The 16,881-nt window shown below is 43.6% G+C and overlaps 1 protein-coding gene and 1 pseudogene across 1 annotated transcript; one reads left to right on the forward strand and one right to left on the reverse strand.

The window, feature by feature from the left end:
* The first annotated feature begins 4,149 nt into the window (after positions 1-4,149).
* LOC147432466 (eukaryotic initiation factor 4A-III homolog A-like) lies at positions 4,150-7,423 on the forward strand (annotated as a pseudogene).
* Positions 7,424-12,448: 5,025 nt separating this feature from the next.
* LOC147432467 (uncharacterized) lies at positions 12,449-12,847 on the reverse strand. Its single transcript, XM_086491781.1, has one exon. The coding sequence runs from the start codon at positions 12,845-12,847 to the stop codon at positions 12,449-12,451; it is 399 nt and encodes a 132-aa protein (XP_086347907.1).
* Positions 12,848-16,881: the final 4,034 nt, after the last annotated feature.

The following is a 16,881-nucleotide window of genomic DNA, read 5'->3' on the forward strand; positions in this document are numbered from 1 at the left end:
CTGGTTTACCTACACATATATCGAGGCCAGCCATTGATGTCGATAATCTGACGTTAAAATTTAAGCGGTCTCTTGTAGTGATGACAATTATGACCTCTTTCTCTCCCTTGCATCCACCTTCACAAAATGTATTCCGTTGTTATTATGAAGCATTATGGGTGCAAGTGGAGCTAGCATTTTGTGTTGTGCATAGTGCGAGAATGCTTTGAAGAAGATCGAGCTCCATTATTGTGCTCCTTGCTCAATACCTTTTTATGAAAGAGAGCTCTTTGGCACCACTATGTAAAACCTTTCAGCATATGCGAAGAATGCATGGATGCAATCTCTCGAGTGAAATGTGTCCGATATTCTTCGAAAGCCTACGATACTAGAAGCGGTAATAAAAATGATAAAATTAAGCACCAAAAATTTGGCGTCCTATCCCACTCTTTCTTATTTGCACAACCCATTTGTTCGGGGGGTTCACCATTCAATACTCTCTATATAATGTCTATTCGCAGGGTATTAAACAAACCCCGCTTTTAACATGTGTGAATGAATAAAATGACCCCTTATTTAAGGAAATTTTCCAAAATTGAATAAAAAAACCCCTTATTTTAATGTATTTGTGTTAAAATTCTTAAATTTGTGAATTTTAAAACCCCTCCTTTCGAACTCACATTATACATTTAACATGATTCCATAGGGGGGTCATGATTCCATAGTGCACCCCCCGAACCCATTTGCAAGAGAATGAGAAAGGTTCTTGCAAAAATGTAGGCCACTTGCACATTGTTGTAAGATAGAGGTCGAAGAAACTAACATAGGTGCTACCATCTAGTAAAATGTAGGCACCCTTCGCTCTATCATGATGAAAATTGAAAAATGTGGGCTCCAAAGTGGCATTGAGGAAACAACACCAGGAGTACCTCCAAGGCGAGGTCGACGCTTTCTTTAACGAAGGGCTTTCTGTCTCATCACAAGGCAGGCCATCCCCAAGCTTGGAGGGTGTAGGTAGAAGACGAGGGGTTCCACTTGTAAAACATGTTTGATTGTGTTTTGCTATAACGGGATGAATTGCCCGCCTCAGTTTGTGAGAGCCAATCCAAAACGTGATGGATGGATACCATGGAGGTTGCTCTTGTGGGCATATGCGAAGTCTGAGAAAGTCGTATCCATGCCTTGACAGAAGATGCCGTCCATGTTTGGCTTCTCATCTCTCACGGTGCTCACTAGTTTCTTTACATGGAGGGGAATGCATAACTCTAGGATGGTGCTTCCTCTTCGTAGTTTCATGTTTATCCACATAGCCATTGTTTCATGTTTCAATATCATTTTTTAAATACTTTTTTGAAATTGTAAATAATGTTCTTTAATTTTTATTTACTAACAAAATAGAGAGAAACACCAAAATTTGAATGTTTTAGTGCTAAAGTGGAGTTTGATAATGAGTGCGGCAATAATCGCGGTAATACACGCTGTAATATGAGCAATTATAATGGAATTTTCCTATTCAATTTGAGAGTAGCGGAATTTAATGAGAGTACTTTCAAGAAATGATTTTGTGAGCATAGCGGGTAGACATAATTGAAGATAGCAACATAATTATAGCAATTAGTTAACTTGGCATGGACAATACTTTTGCAAGAGAGAGAATTTAGAGAACATGACAACAGTTGAGGACCGGATTTATGTGGAGCCGGTCCCCCCTCCAATAGGCATTTGTATTATGATTTCTCCCATAAAGAGAGACTTGTTACAATACATTCTTTGTGTTCCTTGTGACCTAGGTGAAGCAATGAAGATGGAAAGCTTCATGCATCACCATCATAGCATAACCTAAACTTGAAGAAAGCTTTAACTATACCAAGCCTCAGTCCCAAGACCTCAAACACCTTCGAAGGTGGAGAGAGCTAGCAAGGAATGAGGGTAGGGAAGAGGAAGAAGAAACATTTCATACGAGAAAGAGCTAGTTCCTCACTTATCATAACTCTTGTGCTAGCATACATAATAGCATAGTAATGAAGAAGAAATAGATGGCAAGCTCAAGCATTGAATCATGGCTCTTGGATGGATTTGCACTCCATAGCCAAGAGTGTTGGTGTAGGCTCTCAACCTCTACTTGCTTGGAGAAGGAGAGGGAGCTTTTGCACTTTGCATAGTACACAATGAGAGTGTTTGTGAGTGTGTGTGGGTGAGTATACCCCCTAAGCACCCCCCTAGCTTGCTTGGGTCGACCCCCCCTTGTAGCTCATGCTTGAAGCTCATTGGACCCCTCTAGGCCTAGCCAATCACAAGCAGGAGCCATTACAAGCAACATGGGTAGCCTTGGGACAAGTGTCCCCCTTTCTCCTTTGAGAGAGAGGACTTGATAAATGCAAAATCAATTAATTAAATATCCTAAATTATCATTGGACCCCTTGGGTGGCCAACCAATAGGCTTCAGGCACACCATGAGGGCAACATGGGGAGGAACTTGACAAGTGTCCTTGCTGCCTCTTCAAGCTGGGGCTTCCCTTGTGTGTGTGTGTGTGTGTGTGTGTGTCTCTCTCATCCCCCCCCCTTGTAGGCTCGCCCCCCTCCTTGTAGGGATCTTTTTGACTTTGGATGAGAAAGCCCCTTAGTCATCAAGCATGACTAAGCACTTGAAGTAGGGGATGTTCCCACAAGCATCTCAGGCAAGCTTCTCAAGGCACCTCAAGCACCTTAATCATGCACCAAGTCAAGCACCTCAAGCATGGAGCTAGTCAAGCACCTCAAGCATCTTAATCAAGCACCTCAAGCAGGACAAGCACCTCAAGCACGACAAGCAACTTGAGCTTGGGCCGGGTTTCCACGTCAAGCTCAGCCCTAGCTTACCTAAGGTCAAAGGACTTTTACACACATTATTGGAGGTCTTCAATGAAGCTAACCCTAAGGTCTTATGCTCCATTGGCTAGCCTTGCTCTTGATAGACCATCTCCCATTTGGGCCCCTTTACTATTGGCCCCGTGTTGAGATAGATCTATAAGCACATATCTATATCTTAACACTTGTTCCCATTTATTCTCCCACATTAAGTGATCAATTTAATATGAGAAAATCATTTGGGTTGGTTAAATATTAGATTTTATGACAAGCAATAATATCTGTGGTAATACTTGAAATACAAAAAAATACCCCCTGTCCCCCTCTCTCTTCTTTGGCTAGCCCATTTTAGACTCTCTCTCTACAAACCGCGAAAAAATGTCACGGTAAACTTTTTGTGATTTTCATAGAGTCAATACTTTGAAAGCTTAGGCGTTTACCTCGAGAAGGGATTTTGCGTCACGTGGTCCTCAAAATGCGGACTTCCTTGATAGAGTAGTATATAAGTATAGATACTCTTAGTTTCATGTAATTCGAGTCAACCAACAGTGACAACCATATCAACTTTCCACTGCATAGTTTTCAAACTATGCCGGTTTCTCACAGTTAACCCCCGTCTCTCTCCCTCTCTCCCCCTCTCCTATCTGCACCCCTCTCTCTCTCTCTCTCTCTCTCTCTCTCTCTCTCTCTCTCCCTCTATTTTTGAGCAACCGTACCTGCCTCATGTCAGATCTGTCGAGGCTTAGACAAAACTAACTAGGGTAAAGGGGCCATATTAATCATCTTTACCTTGGGGCTGGGCAGATTTCGTCTACGTTACTCCGTTTTGAGCAAGGAGGGGCGCGATTGATAGCGGCATGAAAGATCTACTTGCAGCATAAGCATCGACGTAATCGTCACTTCACAATTGAAAATCTAGTCCAAATAATGATGTCGTGCTTAACAAAAAAGAGGTCGAGTTGCGAAACCGGCCATACCCAGTTTTACGACTTCGCTGCCAATGCACATCGAGCGCGGATCCAACGGTGAAGGATTCCTTCCTAGCTGGGCTAAGCGTTTGGCAACCCACGTTCAGTTGTCCTAAAGGTGGTGCTTGTGTATTGTTAAATTAAGGGTAGACAGGTCCATTCATTGGGACCGGTCCCGTTAGTCGCCCGCGTACCCTAAGCCTCGCGTGAGCATGTCCTTATCTCACCTTCAAATTTAAAATTTAGAGGTAAGGTTTATGTAGCGGCAATACTCGAAAATGTTGAGACTGCTGGCTGATTGCCCTGTTTAAAAAGCTGGTGCCTGCGGAACGCTTTACTGTCTTTGTGAGCGACCATGGCCGCTGATGCACAAGCTCCTGACGTTTGCAGCACTTTCGACAGCATGGGCCTCTGCGATGAGGTTCTTCGTGGAATCTACGCCTGCGGCTTCCAGAAACCCTCAGCGATTCAGCAGCGTGCCATCCCTCTCATCACCAATCACCATGCGGATGTCATCGCTCAGGCTCCGTCCGGAACTGGTAAGACTGCCTTGATTGCCCTTGCCGCCTGCCAGATCATTGACCCCACTGTCTGAGAGTAAGCTTCTCCTCTAGGCCTGTCGATCTTTTTAATTACTAATTGTTTCTCTAGGATTTAAAGCTCTTTAAGATTTACGATATCCGTCGACTCAGTAACAGCTGCATACTTAAGAAAAGGGGGGGAGCATGTGTGTCTAAAAGATGGTTCTATGACCTAAGTTTGATTCGGCTTCTTGCAGATAAAGTGACAAACAGTCTTAAATCACTTATCGCACGATTTATAAATGAGACATAAATCAACAGGACTAGGTTAATTTTGCGGAGGCTTTCATGTGACTTCTCTCTTTTATGGGTCTCAACGGTTTGTTGTTTTCCTGTTTTGAGCTTGGAGCTTGTCTGTTTCCATGCACATCTTTCTCGTCTAACTATTGAATTGCAATGTGCAGGTTTTAATATTATCTCCCACGAGAGAGCTAGCATCTCAGACAGAGAAAGTTATATTAGTAATCGGCGAATTTATGAATGTGCAAGTTCATACTTGCATAGGTGCTAAAAACATTGGGAAGGATATCAAAAAGCTTGAGCATGGTGTCCATGTTGTTTCTGGAACTCCGGGAAGGGTTTTTGACATGATAAAGAGGATGACTTTACGTACAGGAGCGGTAAAGCTTCTTGTTCTCGTAAGTGCCAGTTCGATTGTTTTTACAGTAACATATTCATGTGTCGAATACTAAAATTGACATTTTCTACCTTTCGTGTAGGATGAACCAGATGAAATGCTGAGCAGAAGACGTTTCAAGGACCAGATTTTTGATGTCTATAGATATTTGCCATCCAATCTACACGTGGTTCTCTTATCTGCTACCTTGCCACATGAAATTTTGGAGATGACCAACAAAGTTATGACACATCGAACTCGCATTCTTGTTGAGCGCGATCAGTTGGCTCTTGAGGTAGGCTCTTGTGTGACGCTCCTGTGCCATGTCCTTTCTTGTAAATGCAAGATGTCATGCTAACCTTGCTTAATATTTCAGGGCATCAAACAATTTTTTGTTGCGTTTGAAAAAGAAGACTGGAAATTTGATACACTTTGTGATCTCTATGAAACACTCAATATCAATCAAGCTGTGATCTTCTGCAATACAAAAAAGAAGGTTTAATGACATTTTCTATGTATTGCAAATTAAGTGAATCATCAAGCACAATTTTTTATTAACCCTCTTGATTGTTGTTAGGTGGAATGGCTTACAGAGAGGATGCGGTTCAACAATTTTACAGTGTCCTTCATGCATGCTGGCATGCCTCAGAAAGAAAGAGATACAATCTTGTCCGACTTTCGAGCAGTATCACTACCGATCTTTGGGCTCGAGGTTTAGACGTGCAACAGGTACTTGCTGCTTGGTCAATGCTAACTAGCTAGATTTCATGCAGTGTTTGAGTAATTGAGTACATTGCTTGAGTAGTGTCTGATGTTTGTCCACTGGCTGACGTAAATGCATGTTTTGCTTATGTAGGTTTCATTGGCTATCAACTATGACCTTCCAAACAATCGTGAACTGTACATACACCGGATAGGTCGTTCTGGTCGATTTGGACGCAAGGTTGGTCGCTGCAAATGTGTTGTTTGGTAGCCAAACATTTTGAATGCATGGAATATTGCAATCTAACGTCTTTTGACTACTTTGCATTTTGTGCCAGGGTGTTTCCATCAACTTTGTCAGGGGTGACGACATAAGGATACTTCGGGACATAGAGAACTATTACAGTATGCAGTAGGGAAATGGCATAACCAATCTACCACACTTGGGTGATAGAAAGGTTATACCAATTTCATATTTTATTAGCACGCGTGCACACACACACACCCGAGAAAAGAGAGTTTTAACGTCGTAGGAAACTATCCCAAGGACCTTAAAGATCCAGCAGACGAGGAGTTGAACTCAAGACCTGTTATTCAAGAGCTTTAGAGAGAGAGTACGAACTTCCCTAATGATCTGTGCGGAGTGTATCATCCTGTCCTCGTCGCCATCTTCCCTTGCTGCAACCTGCACCGTTTTGTTTTTGTTTTTGCTGTTTCTTCTCTACACAGGTTTTCTTCTTTCAATTCCTTGTTTGTTGCTTGTTTGCTTGCGAATTTGTTTGCAGTTTTGTTGGCATCACAATTTTTAAGAGCGACTCATATGTAAAGTTTGACTCATTCGTAAGAAGACTGATTGTCTTGAGACAGAAGACAACAAATTATCACAAAGATTTAGACAGTAGATACGACACATGGCAAAGGCCAGTATTGGGGTACTTCTCCTTGGAAGGTGGGTTTCTCTCTTTGGTTGAGGCGGTTTATTGCCGTAGATGGAGAGGTCATGGAGTCTCCTTGGAGGTGGTTTATTGATTTGATCCCAGGTGACGTTTGTGTAGATCACGCTTCTTGACTCCAATTGATCATTACCTGCAACAGTACTCTTTGAGCTTTTGGTTAAACAGTACTCTAAGTTTGGGTGCAGTCATACTCTCCCTTTAAAAACAAACAAAAAAAAAAGTGTGCAGGCTATAAATATGTGCAAATGAAAGCAATGTGCAAAGTATTGGCCAGATCTGGTTGCGAAGGAAACCGTTGGGTAGCATTTATCCTCTAGCGGTGTAGAAGCATGCTAAGGTGTGCCATTAAATCAAGCTAGATAGTCAAATTTCTGCATCCAGCAAAATTCATGTAAAGGATTCTAAAGTTTTGCCTAGGCTAGCTTTTTAAATTTTACTCATGAGTCATTAGGATCTTTTGCATGATATGTAACATAATGGGATACACCATGTGATAAGCATGAAAAGTACAAGCTAGTAAGGAGCCTAGCTAGCTCTGTCTGTCGAGGACAAGCTTTTTAGTACCACCTTATGCTGTGTCCACCCAGCTTGAAATGACCAAATTCCTTAGGTATTGTAGCGAGGTGGTTGTTACCTTGATTGTCTGAGAGAAGTATAGGTATGCAACCTCTCTCTCTCTCTCTCACACACACACACACAGAAAACATTACATTTTAGGATAGGATGCAGTAACACCCCTTTGTGTGTTAGGCATGACAACATGACTAAGTTTTCTATCGATGGCATTCAAGCGATTAATTGGAATTTTGAAGGTCTTCATCTCAGACCTTAAATCTGTTACATGTGCTTTCAAAGCTTCAACTTGCTCCTTCTGTTCTTTAAAGGTCTTAATCTCAAACCCCAAACCTACAACATGTGTTTTCAACGCTTCAACTTGGTCCTTGTGGTTTTTGAAGCATAAAGACAATTGTTGCACAACTTCATGCTCGAAATTTTTCATGAATGTATAGAGTTTATGTTGATTGATTTCTAAACGTGTAATTTCATCCTTAATACCCTGCAATGCTATAATCACATCTACTCAAAAGGTGATGTAGTCTTCTTCACCTTGAACTTGTTTGCAAATCTTATGTAAGAAGTTTTTGCACGTTGCATTCACAAAATCCATGAATAATTTGTAAACGCTTTGAAGGACCCTTCATTAGGAGATTTCGGAGGTCTTTTGGAGGGCCTTTTAGAAGAGAGGAAAAAGCGCTCCTTCGATGAAAGAAGATCTTACGTTATGTATAAAAATAGATTGATATTAAGAAAAATATAAAAAAGGTGTCAGTGGTCCTTGAAAACGGGTGTCGTTTTTTTCAATACGAATGTCTTTTTCATGAGGTAGACGGCACTCATTTAATATGGCTTTTGTCATCATTGAAATTTTAAAAAATCACAAAACTGTCAATTGGTGTTGGAATTTGAAGTTTTTGACACCGTCAATGCGTTCGGAATGTCCATAAAACCTAAAAAACGTCGATTACTTGTCTCAATCTGACACCCGGAGAAAAAGAAATCGTCAAAAAACCTTTAAAAAAGGGATTTTGGATTATGGCGGACGAGGGACCTTCTGAAGAATTTTAGATAATGTGCCGTGATCCAACTTTTTAATTTTTTGTCTCATGGCGTGCGGAGGGCTATTTGGAATTTTCCAGATGGACCCTCGCGCACCGTGAAGCAAAATCTCATTTTTAGGGGTATTTTGACAACTTCTCTGTGTCTGGCTGTCAGATTGAGGCAAGTAGATAGACATTTTTAAAGTTTTTGGTCATTTTGTATGCATTGACAGTATCAAAAACTTTAAATTCTAACATAAACTGATAATTTTGTGATTTTTTTAATTTCAATGATGACAAAAGCTATAGTGAATGAGCATTGTGTACTTCATGAAAACGACACAAACATTGAATTAAAAAGTGACCGTTTTCAAGGGTTTTGAAAAGTTAGGTTCATTTTTTAGAGTGTTCAGTTGTCTTTTTGGACGTACGCAACAAGTCCAAGTATATTTTAAGAACATTTTCTAGAGAGAGAAATAGAATTTCTTAGGAGGCCCTCCAAATGACCTCCGAAGTCTCATAATGGCAATTCAATTGCCCCCTTGATCTTGCCAACTGCTTTGCCGCTCGCATGCTATTGCACTCTGGAGGTGTATGCATGATGACTTCATTTAACGATCATGATCTCCTTGAGAAACATTTTCAGAGTGAGAAGAAGACGCATCAATTAATTGCAATTGATCATGAAAATGCATGTTAGTACGAAGATAGATGGTTACTTATAAGTAGAAACAAATTACGATGTAGTGGAACAACCAAGGTCTAGAGAGAGAGAGAGAGAGAGAGAGAGAGAGAGAGAGAGAGAGAGAGAGAGTTGCACTCGTCATTGCAAGTTTCAAAAGAGAAAGAGATTTGTGACTACCTAGTCATATGAGAGAGAGAGAGAGAGAGAGAGAGACAGAGAGAGAGAGTGAGAGAGAGAGAGAGAAACTTGTCATTGATAGTCATTAGAGATGCATAGAACTTAGAGGTGTCTTAGAATATGAGTCACACATGAACAATAATTTTAGGTTGAGACATGTATAAGCCGTTTTTACATCTCTCTCTCTCTCTCGTTTGAGAGTCCTACAAATATCATACCCTACTTGAGTGCACAAATTTTGATTACATTCAGACTTGCTTCCCTAACATTTTCACTCTGAACCACTTCTTACATACCTCTGTGCTAGCTATTTCTGGACTCTTAGTTGCCATCCTCATATCCGCAACCGTGAAGCATCAAGAGACGTTTACCAGCTCAACATACAGCATGTGACATGTTTCATTTAGTCTCATGGGCTATATTTGACCTTTGAGGGGGATAATGTGATCTCTCTCTCTCTCTCTCTCTCTCTCTCTCTCTCTCTCTCTCTCTCTCTGCACGCGCGCACGCACGCGTGCACACACACACACACACTCACATCAGAGCCGGTTCAATGTAGGAGTTGTTGACATGTGCCACCCACTTTAGAGTTCCAACCTAGAGGAGTAGGGTCCATAGGTAAAGTTGGGTGATCTTGAGAACACCCACAATTTCCTCCATGGTCACTGCACCCTAGTTCCAAGTGTAAAATTAGAAAAGGAGAAAAAAAACAAATGAGACATTGGTGTCCAGAAAGGTAATAAGAAGAAATATAGCATCATCATTGCCAGACATGTGCTTGTTTTACTACACAATCTACTAAGTGTAGCTGGAATCAATTGGATCAATTCCTTATAGGAGATTAGGAGAAGAAGGTGGGGGACAAAGTTTGGTACTTATGCAGGTCAGTTGTGAGGTGCGATCGGGCAGAAGCTCAACCTGTATAATCCACGAAGGCCTGTATGCCATATCGAGGAATGCATGCCTGCTTGTCATCATAATAAGGTAGATAGCATGGCACTCTGGTGCAAGGATTAATACATGTATAAGGTAGAAGGGGCTAGATTAGTGCATGCCATAGTACGCGATAGCTAGCAATGTTTGCCACTTCTATTGTGATTGGGAATAGGTAATGTATTTTGTGTGTTTGAGAGATCTCTCTCAAGTAATTAGAAGACATTCAACATCATCATTGCCAGACATGTGCTTGTTTCACTACACAATCTATTGAGTGTAGATGGAATCAATTGGATTCAATAATTCAATTCCTTATAGGAGATTAGGAGAAGAACGTGGGGGCAAAGTTTCGAAATTATGAATGTCAATTGTGATGTGCAATCGGGCAAGAGCTCAAGCTGTATAATTTCACGAAGCCTTGCATGCGATATTGAGGAATGCATGCCTGTTTGTCATCATAATAAGGTAGATATCATAGCACTCTATTGCGAGGATTACTACAAATATAAGGTAGGAGGGGCTACATTAGTGCATTACATAGTGTGTTTGAGATCTCTCTCTCTCTCTCTCTCTCTCTCTCTCTCTCTCTCCCTCTCCCTCTCTCTCATGTCATGTAACCAAGCGATTAGCGATGAACTCACTAATAGATTCGCCCATGAGTTATGTCTTAATTGCAAGAGCTAGACGCAGGAGCATAAAGCGCTGTGAAGGGCGACCGATGAGCTCTCCCTTTGCGCATGCCCTGAAGCCTCTAGTTAGCATTCCTCCAAGGAGGTGCAGCCTTCTAATCAATGTAGCCACCTCCTCACCATCCATGTCCAACATCCCCCCAGGTGCTCTCCCTTTAGGACAATATGCGGGCGCATCGCATGCACTTCGACACAGCCCCAGCAAAAACTGAGCACAATGAAAATTGAAATAATGCAAGCAAACTGCAACAGTAGCTCGAGGTTTTGCATGTCAACAAAAAAGTTTAGCTGTGCGCAGGCAACAGTGCTCAATGGAAGAGGAGAGGCAGGTTGCATGTGAAACAGAGTTGGGACGTTCTTCACAGATAAAAGATGTGCTCAAATATGAAATTTGCAGCTGGCGGCCCCTTGCGAGGTTGATGGGTCTATCTCTCTCTCTCTCTAGTTTGCACATGCCTTGAAGCCTCTAATTAGCATTCAACGCTGATGGCTTAGCATTCAACGCTGGTGGTTGAGGTTTTTCTCGAGGGCAGCCAATCAACTGCAGGTCAGTCTCACTGCACGTTCCGACTCGGCTGTTGGAGCATTACCCTGGCTATCAGGAGCATGCACACGTCAAAGTTGCGAGAAGAAATAAAGTTTCGCTATTGCCATGCAGCTATTCCGCCTTGGTCTCCCACTCCAATCTGTAGCGTCCACCCCGGCCATCTCTGGTCTCTTGTACCCATCCCGCCTCACCTCGCAATTGCCAAAGCCCTCAAGTGTTGTGTAGCAAATGACTCCATTCGCATGCTTTCCAGTCGCAAGCTCTGCTCTCTTATACCCACCGCCGGATTTACGCCTCCGAGACTCTTTCTCCGCCTGCAAGCTGATACTCATGTGGGAATGAAAGGACAGAGGCCTCCCACTATTAGAGGCGCAGAGGGTGTGTGTTATGTGGGAGATTCCATTAGTGTGTGTGTGTGTGTGCTATACAGAGAAGGAGAAGAGAGAGAGGTAGAGAGAGAGAGAGACAATACTACATGCAGATAGGTGGTTAGGTGGGTATTGAATTGTGATGATATGTGTGGATACATAGGGTAGTTAAATAGGATGATGATGAGTGATATGAACGGGTGCTCATTCCCTTTGGGTTCTCTAGGCATGAGAGCTGGCATATTTTTATTTTATTCCAACATCCTCCCTCAACTGAATGCCGAGAGAGAGAGATGCTGATTACATCTCAATCCTAATACAAGTGCATGTAGGAGTGTCTATATGAGATGGTTGTGCTTTCTGTTTTTGTGATTTCTTTGCAATTAGTGCAAGAAGGAGAAAACAAATGTTATCGGGGATCAATCAAGAAAGTGTTGAAGGTAAAAATTTGATGGTGAGTTTTCATATTTCATCGTGGCTTCAGATGCATCAAGCACTTGAGAGAAAGCTTTGAGTATCGTGGATGAAGAGCTACACTTATTCCCCCCTTTCGTACACGACACAAGCCAAAAAAAATGATCAATTGTGCTAGCCGCATACATTCAGTAGCAAGGAGGCACGTCAGTGAAACCAAGGAAGCATTGTCCATTTTATTTCCGAAGAACTGTTCTTGTTCAGGTGCTTCATCCGTATCCTTGACCATCGAAAGACCGATTGCATCAGCAAATGGATCGTCATGCCAGTGATATTGAGTTCAAAAATTGCGGCACAAGGTTGGTTTTCGATTGTGAGAAGCACGCTAGCAATATTTGCAGAAGGGGACTCTGTCATAGCATTCGAAAACATCCAGCTTAGAGATTTGTAATGCCACATTTGCATTGAGGCCATCATCGATAGCTCCTTGGAGACAGCTACCGTATATGCCATCGTCTTGTGTGTAACCGTACTCTAACTGGTTCATCTGCAAATCAGAGGTGTTATCATTCTCTGTAAGGTTAGCCAAGGAAGTGGCTATGAGGTCATCACCTCTGGTGACTTGCAGGGGTACAGATCTACAGGAATGCAGACCTATTGTAGTCATGTCATGGCCATCATCAATAGTGACGGCATCTTTGATTGCATGCTGGACAACAGGTGACGTTGCAGGAGCAATTGCGGCAGCAAGGTCGACCCCATTTTCTTGATTTTCGTCCTCCATCAGGCATTCAACAAGGTTGGTGATAATTTCTCCCTCATCATGGGTTGCAATCGGGAAAACTTCATCTGCATGTCTGGCATCATCATCATTGGTGGCATCTGTGGCTACATCAGGGTTGACGGCAGCGTAGCTTGCAGGGTTGGTGTCAATTGTGGTTGCCACAATGGCTGCAAAGTTGGAGGTTGCACAAGCGGCAAATAAGAAATTGGCCGCATCAATTGTTGTGGCAGCATTGACGTTGGAGACGGTGAATGGGGGAACACACCTAGCACAAACAAAAGGGCCTCTCTATAGCTCAGGGTATTCACAACACCCCTATCCTCTCAAAAAACACCTTCAAAGAAACACTTTATACTAGTAGACTACCGTCTGCTCAATTGCCACTGCTCACACACTCTACAAACCACCACGCGAGATACACCTACTACCACTACCTGTCTCCACCCTTACACACGCACATAGACACTCAATCTCACTCTCTCACACAAAACATCGTCGGTCCGGGGGGGGGCACATACTTCCACACAGCCGGCACCAAGGAGAAACATGAAAGCGGGAGAAAGAGAAGGGGGGAAGCAGAAACAACAGCACGGGAGGCAACTGTGGCTTGATTGCACTTAAAAAAATATATGCACGGGCTTGCACTGCCATCAGCATGGCCATTTTCAAGCAAAAAATACAAAGGGGCTAGCTTGCTAGAGAACTCAACTTTGTAGGCTTCAAACGGCACTTTAAAAGGCCAAGAAAAAGCCCTTTTTTTAATCTAAATTTGACTTTTATAGGGGGGGGCTTTAATTTGGGAATTTACAATTTAATTGGTCCACTTGGCATCTTGAATTGTCATTTTTGGGAAAGAGGACACCGCCTTGCTCTATCTCTCTCTTCTTCACTCTTTGCACTTGGGGGAGGGGGGGGGGGGGGGGCATTAGCGATGTCGCTATTGTCCCCTAGCCTTTTTATTTTATTTTTATTTTCTCCACCTTGAATTTTACCCCTTTGGGTGGACTACTTGGCACTGCACCATTGACCCATCTTTGACCCTCTCTCTCTCTCTCTCTCTCTCTCTCTCTCTAACTCCTCTTGCTCCCTTTTGGCCTTGGCCAACTTGGCCTTGCTTTTTCCCGGACAGCCCTTGGTTTGGCTTTGGCTTGCGGCCGCCCTTGGGCTCTGCCTCTCTCTCTCTCTCTCTCTCTCTCTCTCTCTCTCTCTCTCTCTCTCTCTCTCTCTCTCTCTCTCTTACTCTACTGCCTTGCTATGGGAGCTTCCTCTTACATGGGGGAGGAGGGCAATAGCGATGTCGCTATTTCCTCTCTTCCCTTCCTCAAATTTTGGGGCCGCGGGACCACCCCTCAGTCGGGCACTACGTCATCATCGGGCTCTCTACATCCCCACCTGCGGGCGCGCGCCACCGCGCCGCCGCCCCGCTCCGCCAAAACCAACACGATCTCGCCCCACTGGGCTGCCTACGCAGCGCCAGCGGCGCTCGCGCCATAGCCCACGCAACGGGAGCTCACTCCGTCTCTTCATACTCCAACAAAAGGGCCACACCCCTGTTCTTATACCCTTCATTCAGCTGCTACGCGTTCGCATGTGGGTTCAATCTCGGCCACATGGTAGCTGCCCTTTTATCTGCACCCCCAAGGGTCATAAAAACCTTCCAAAAAGTATATAAAAAACCCTTTTTTTTGGCCCTCTTTTGGAGGCTCCCATTCATTGCTCCCGGACCCGAGCACCAAGCAAAAAAAACTCTCTGAAACTCCACATTCCCGGCCCCGACTACACTTGCCATCTCTGCATTTCGATCCCTCGGCACCCTCGAACCAAGGCCTCCAAAATGAAAAAAAATCATCTGCAACTCTTCACTGCCCACGGCTCCCAACTCCATCTTTCTGTATCCGGTTGACCAAGCATCCGATTGACGTGTTGTTGACTCGTGCCAACTTCACATGGTACATATTATCATCGAGAACCTTGGCGTCGAGGCCGAAACGATGCCAGATGGCGTCTTTCCCAATGCAGTCAAGTGGGCTCAAACACGGCCCCCAGAAAATCTTCTAATGGCCATAACTTGCCATCCAGAGCCCTGATTCGCAATCCGAGTAGTAAGGAATGCTTCACAACTCGAGCACTACACACGTATCCGCTCACACCTGCCTGGGCCACCTGTCCCCAGCTGCCCTGTCCGTCGGGAATCTGCTACACACGTCAACTTTAAACCGCAATATCTTGAGCACCGGGTCTCCGTTTGACAAGCCATCTAGACCGGCTTCTAGAGCACACTGAACACTACATGTTTGGACACTAACTTGGCATTTTGGTCACCTTCATCTGCCATCCCATCTGGACTATCTCGTAGGACTTTTGGCCTAAAAAACCACTTCAAACATACATTCCTACTACCCTTTGGCTGTTAAGGGCCTTGGTACCTGCCCTATCCTTCTGCACTGCACTCAACTGCTGCCCTTGCCTGGCACAGACCACCTGCTAGCTTGGACCAACTTTAGTTGCACCATCATTGCCCAGCCCCCTCGTCGAACATATATGTTCGACCAAAAGCATATATACAGAACTTTGAAACTAGCACACCAAGCTGATGATTAAAAGCATTCTCAAACCATGACTGTATGTACAGGTTATGTACAAAATCTTCATCTCCTTTCTTTCACACCCTGCATGCTTTAGGTAGGTTTCCCACTCCCCTTGACTATAATTTGCTGCACTTCAAGCACTAGATCCCTCTCGAAATACTGTTTAAGCCGTACACCATTCACCATGTTCCTAAGAAGCTTGCCATTTGCTCTTACCAGTTGATAGGTCCCATTCGGAAAGGTCTTTTTCACTTTATACGGACCCGTCCACTTCTTCTTGAACATCTTCTGGAATGTGAAATCCTGATAGCTTTCGCACTTCATGAACATGTCTCCTTTCTCTATTTTCTTGTCCGACAAGTTCTGATTGAACTTGGCAACCCGCTTCTCCCTTTGCTTCACATAGTATTCTACTGCTGCTTCTCTGTCCATCTGCAAAGCCTCCAAGCTGGCTATTCGATCTTGTAGAACCCCTTGTTGAGTGGCATTGACACACCACATACCCTTTAAAGCACCTAGATGTGCATGTACTAGCAACACGGCCTCCTTACCAAATACTAGCTTGAATGGAGTGAAGTTTGTAGCCACCTTATAGGACGTTCTATATGCCCACAAACACTTCTCTAGATTTGCTTCCCACTTAGCTTCCTGCTTGTACACATACTTCGTTAACATCTTAACAATTTGACCATTAACACTCTCGAGTAGACCATTGCATTGGGGGCGATAGGGTGAGGAAAACCTATGCTGAATCTTTAACTTTTCCACTAATGCGCTCATGAGCTTGCTTCTATACCCCTGACCCCTATTAGAAACTAACACCCATGGAACACCAAAACGGCAACAGATATTATCAAACACGAATTGAGCCACTACATTAGCATTTACTTCCTTCACTGCTTTGGCCTCGACCCACCTTGTAAGGTTGTCAATGGCTACCACCACGTATTTCTTACCACTAGTAGACTTTGGGAGAGGGCCTATCGCATCCAGACCCCACTTCTTGAAGGAGCTTTGTGCGATGATGGCGCCCTGTGACTAAGCTACCGATCGTCTTTCACCTATAGTCTGACACTCGTGGCACGTCTTGCACCAGTAATGTACATCCTTCACAATGGAAGGCCACCAAAAGCCTACTGTAAGCACTCAAAACAGAACCTGGTCTTTGCCCTGGTGTCCGCTCTCTTCATGGCATTGCTCCAGCACCATTCCTATCTCCTATTTGTATAGCACCCTTCTAAGCACTCCATCATGCCCATAGTTCATGAGATCTTCACCTATCAGTCCTGTACTAAAAAAACCTTCAATCTCTTTAAGAGTCTCCCTACCTGCATAAGTGTCTTGGGCCACATATAGACCTGCAACATGCACCTGTACTTTGTTGCTAGCTAACTGATCCACCTCTTGGTTCTGCTCTCTCCTCACATGCTTGAATTGAACTTCTTC

The sequence above is a fragment of the Adiantum capillus-veneris genome, chromosome 20, assembly GCF_014529385.1.
Source record: "Adiantum capillus-veneris isolate H3 chromosome 20, ASM1452938v2, whole genome shotgun sequence".
In the NCBI taxonomy this organism is placed as follows: Eukaryota; Viridiplantae; Streptophyta; class Polypodiopsida; order Polypodiales; family Pteridaceae; genus Adiantum; species Adiantum capillus-veneris.

Excerpts from the sequence above, each read along its gene's own strand:
- LOC147432467 (XM_086491781.1), bottom strand. The coding sequence starts at position 12,847 with ATGGAGGACGAAAATCAAGAAAATGGGGTCGACCTTGCTGCCGCAATT.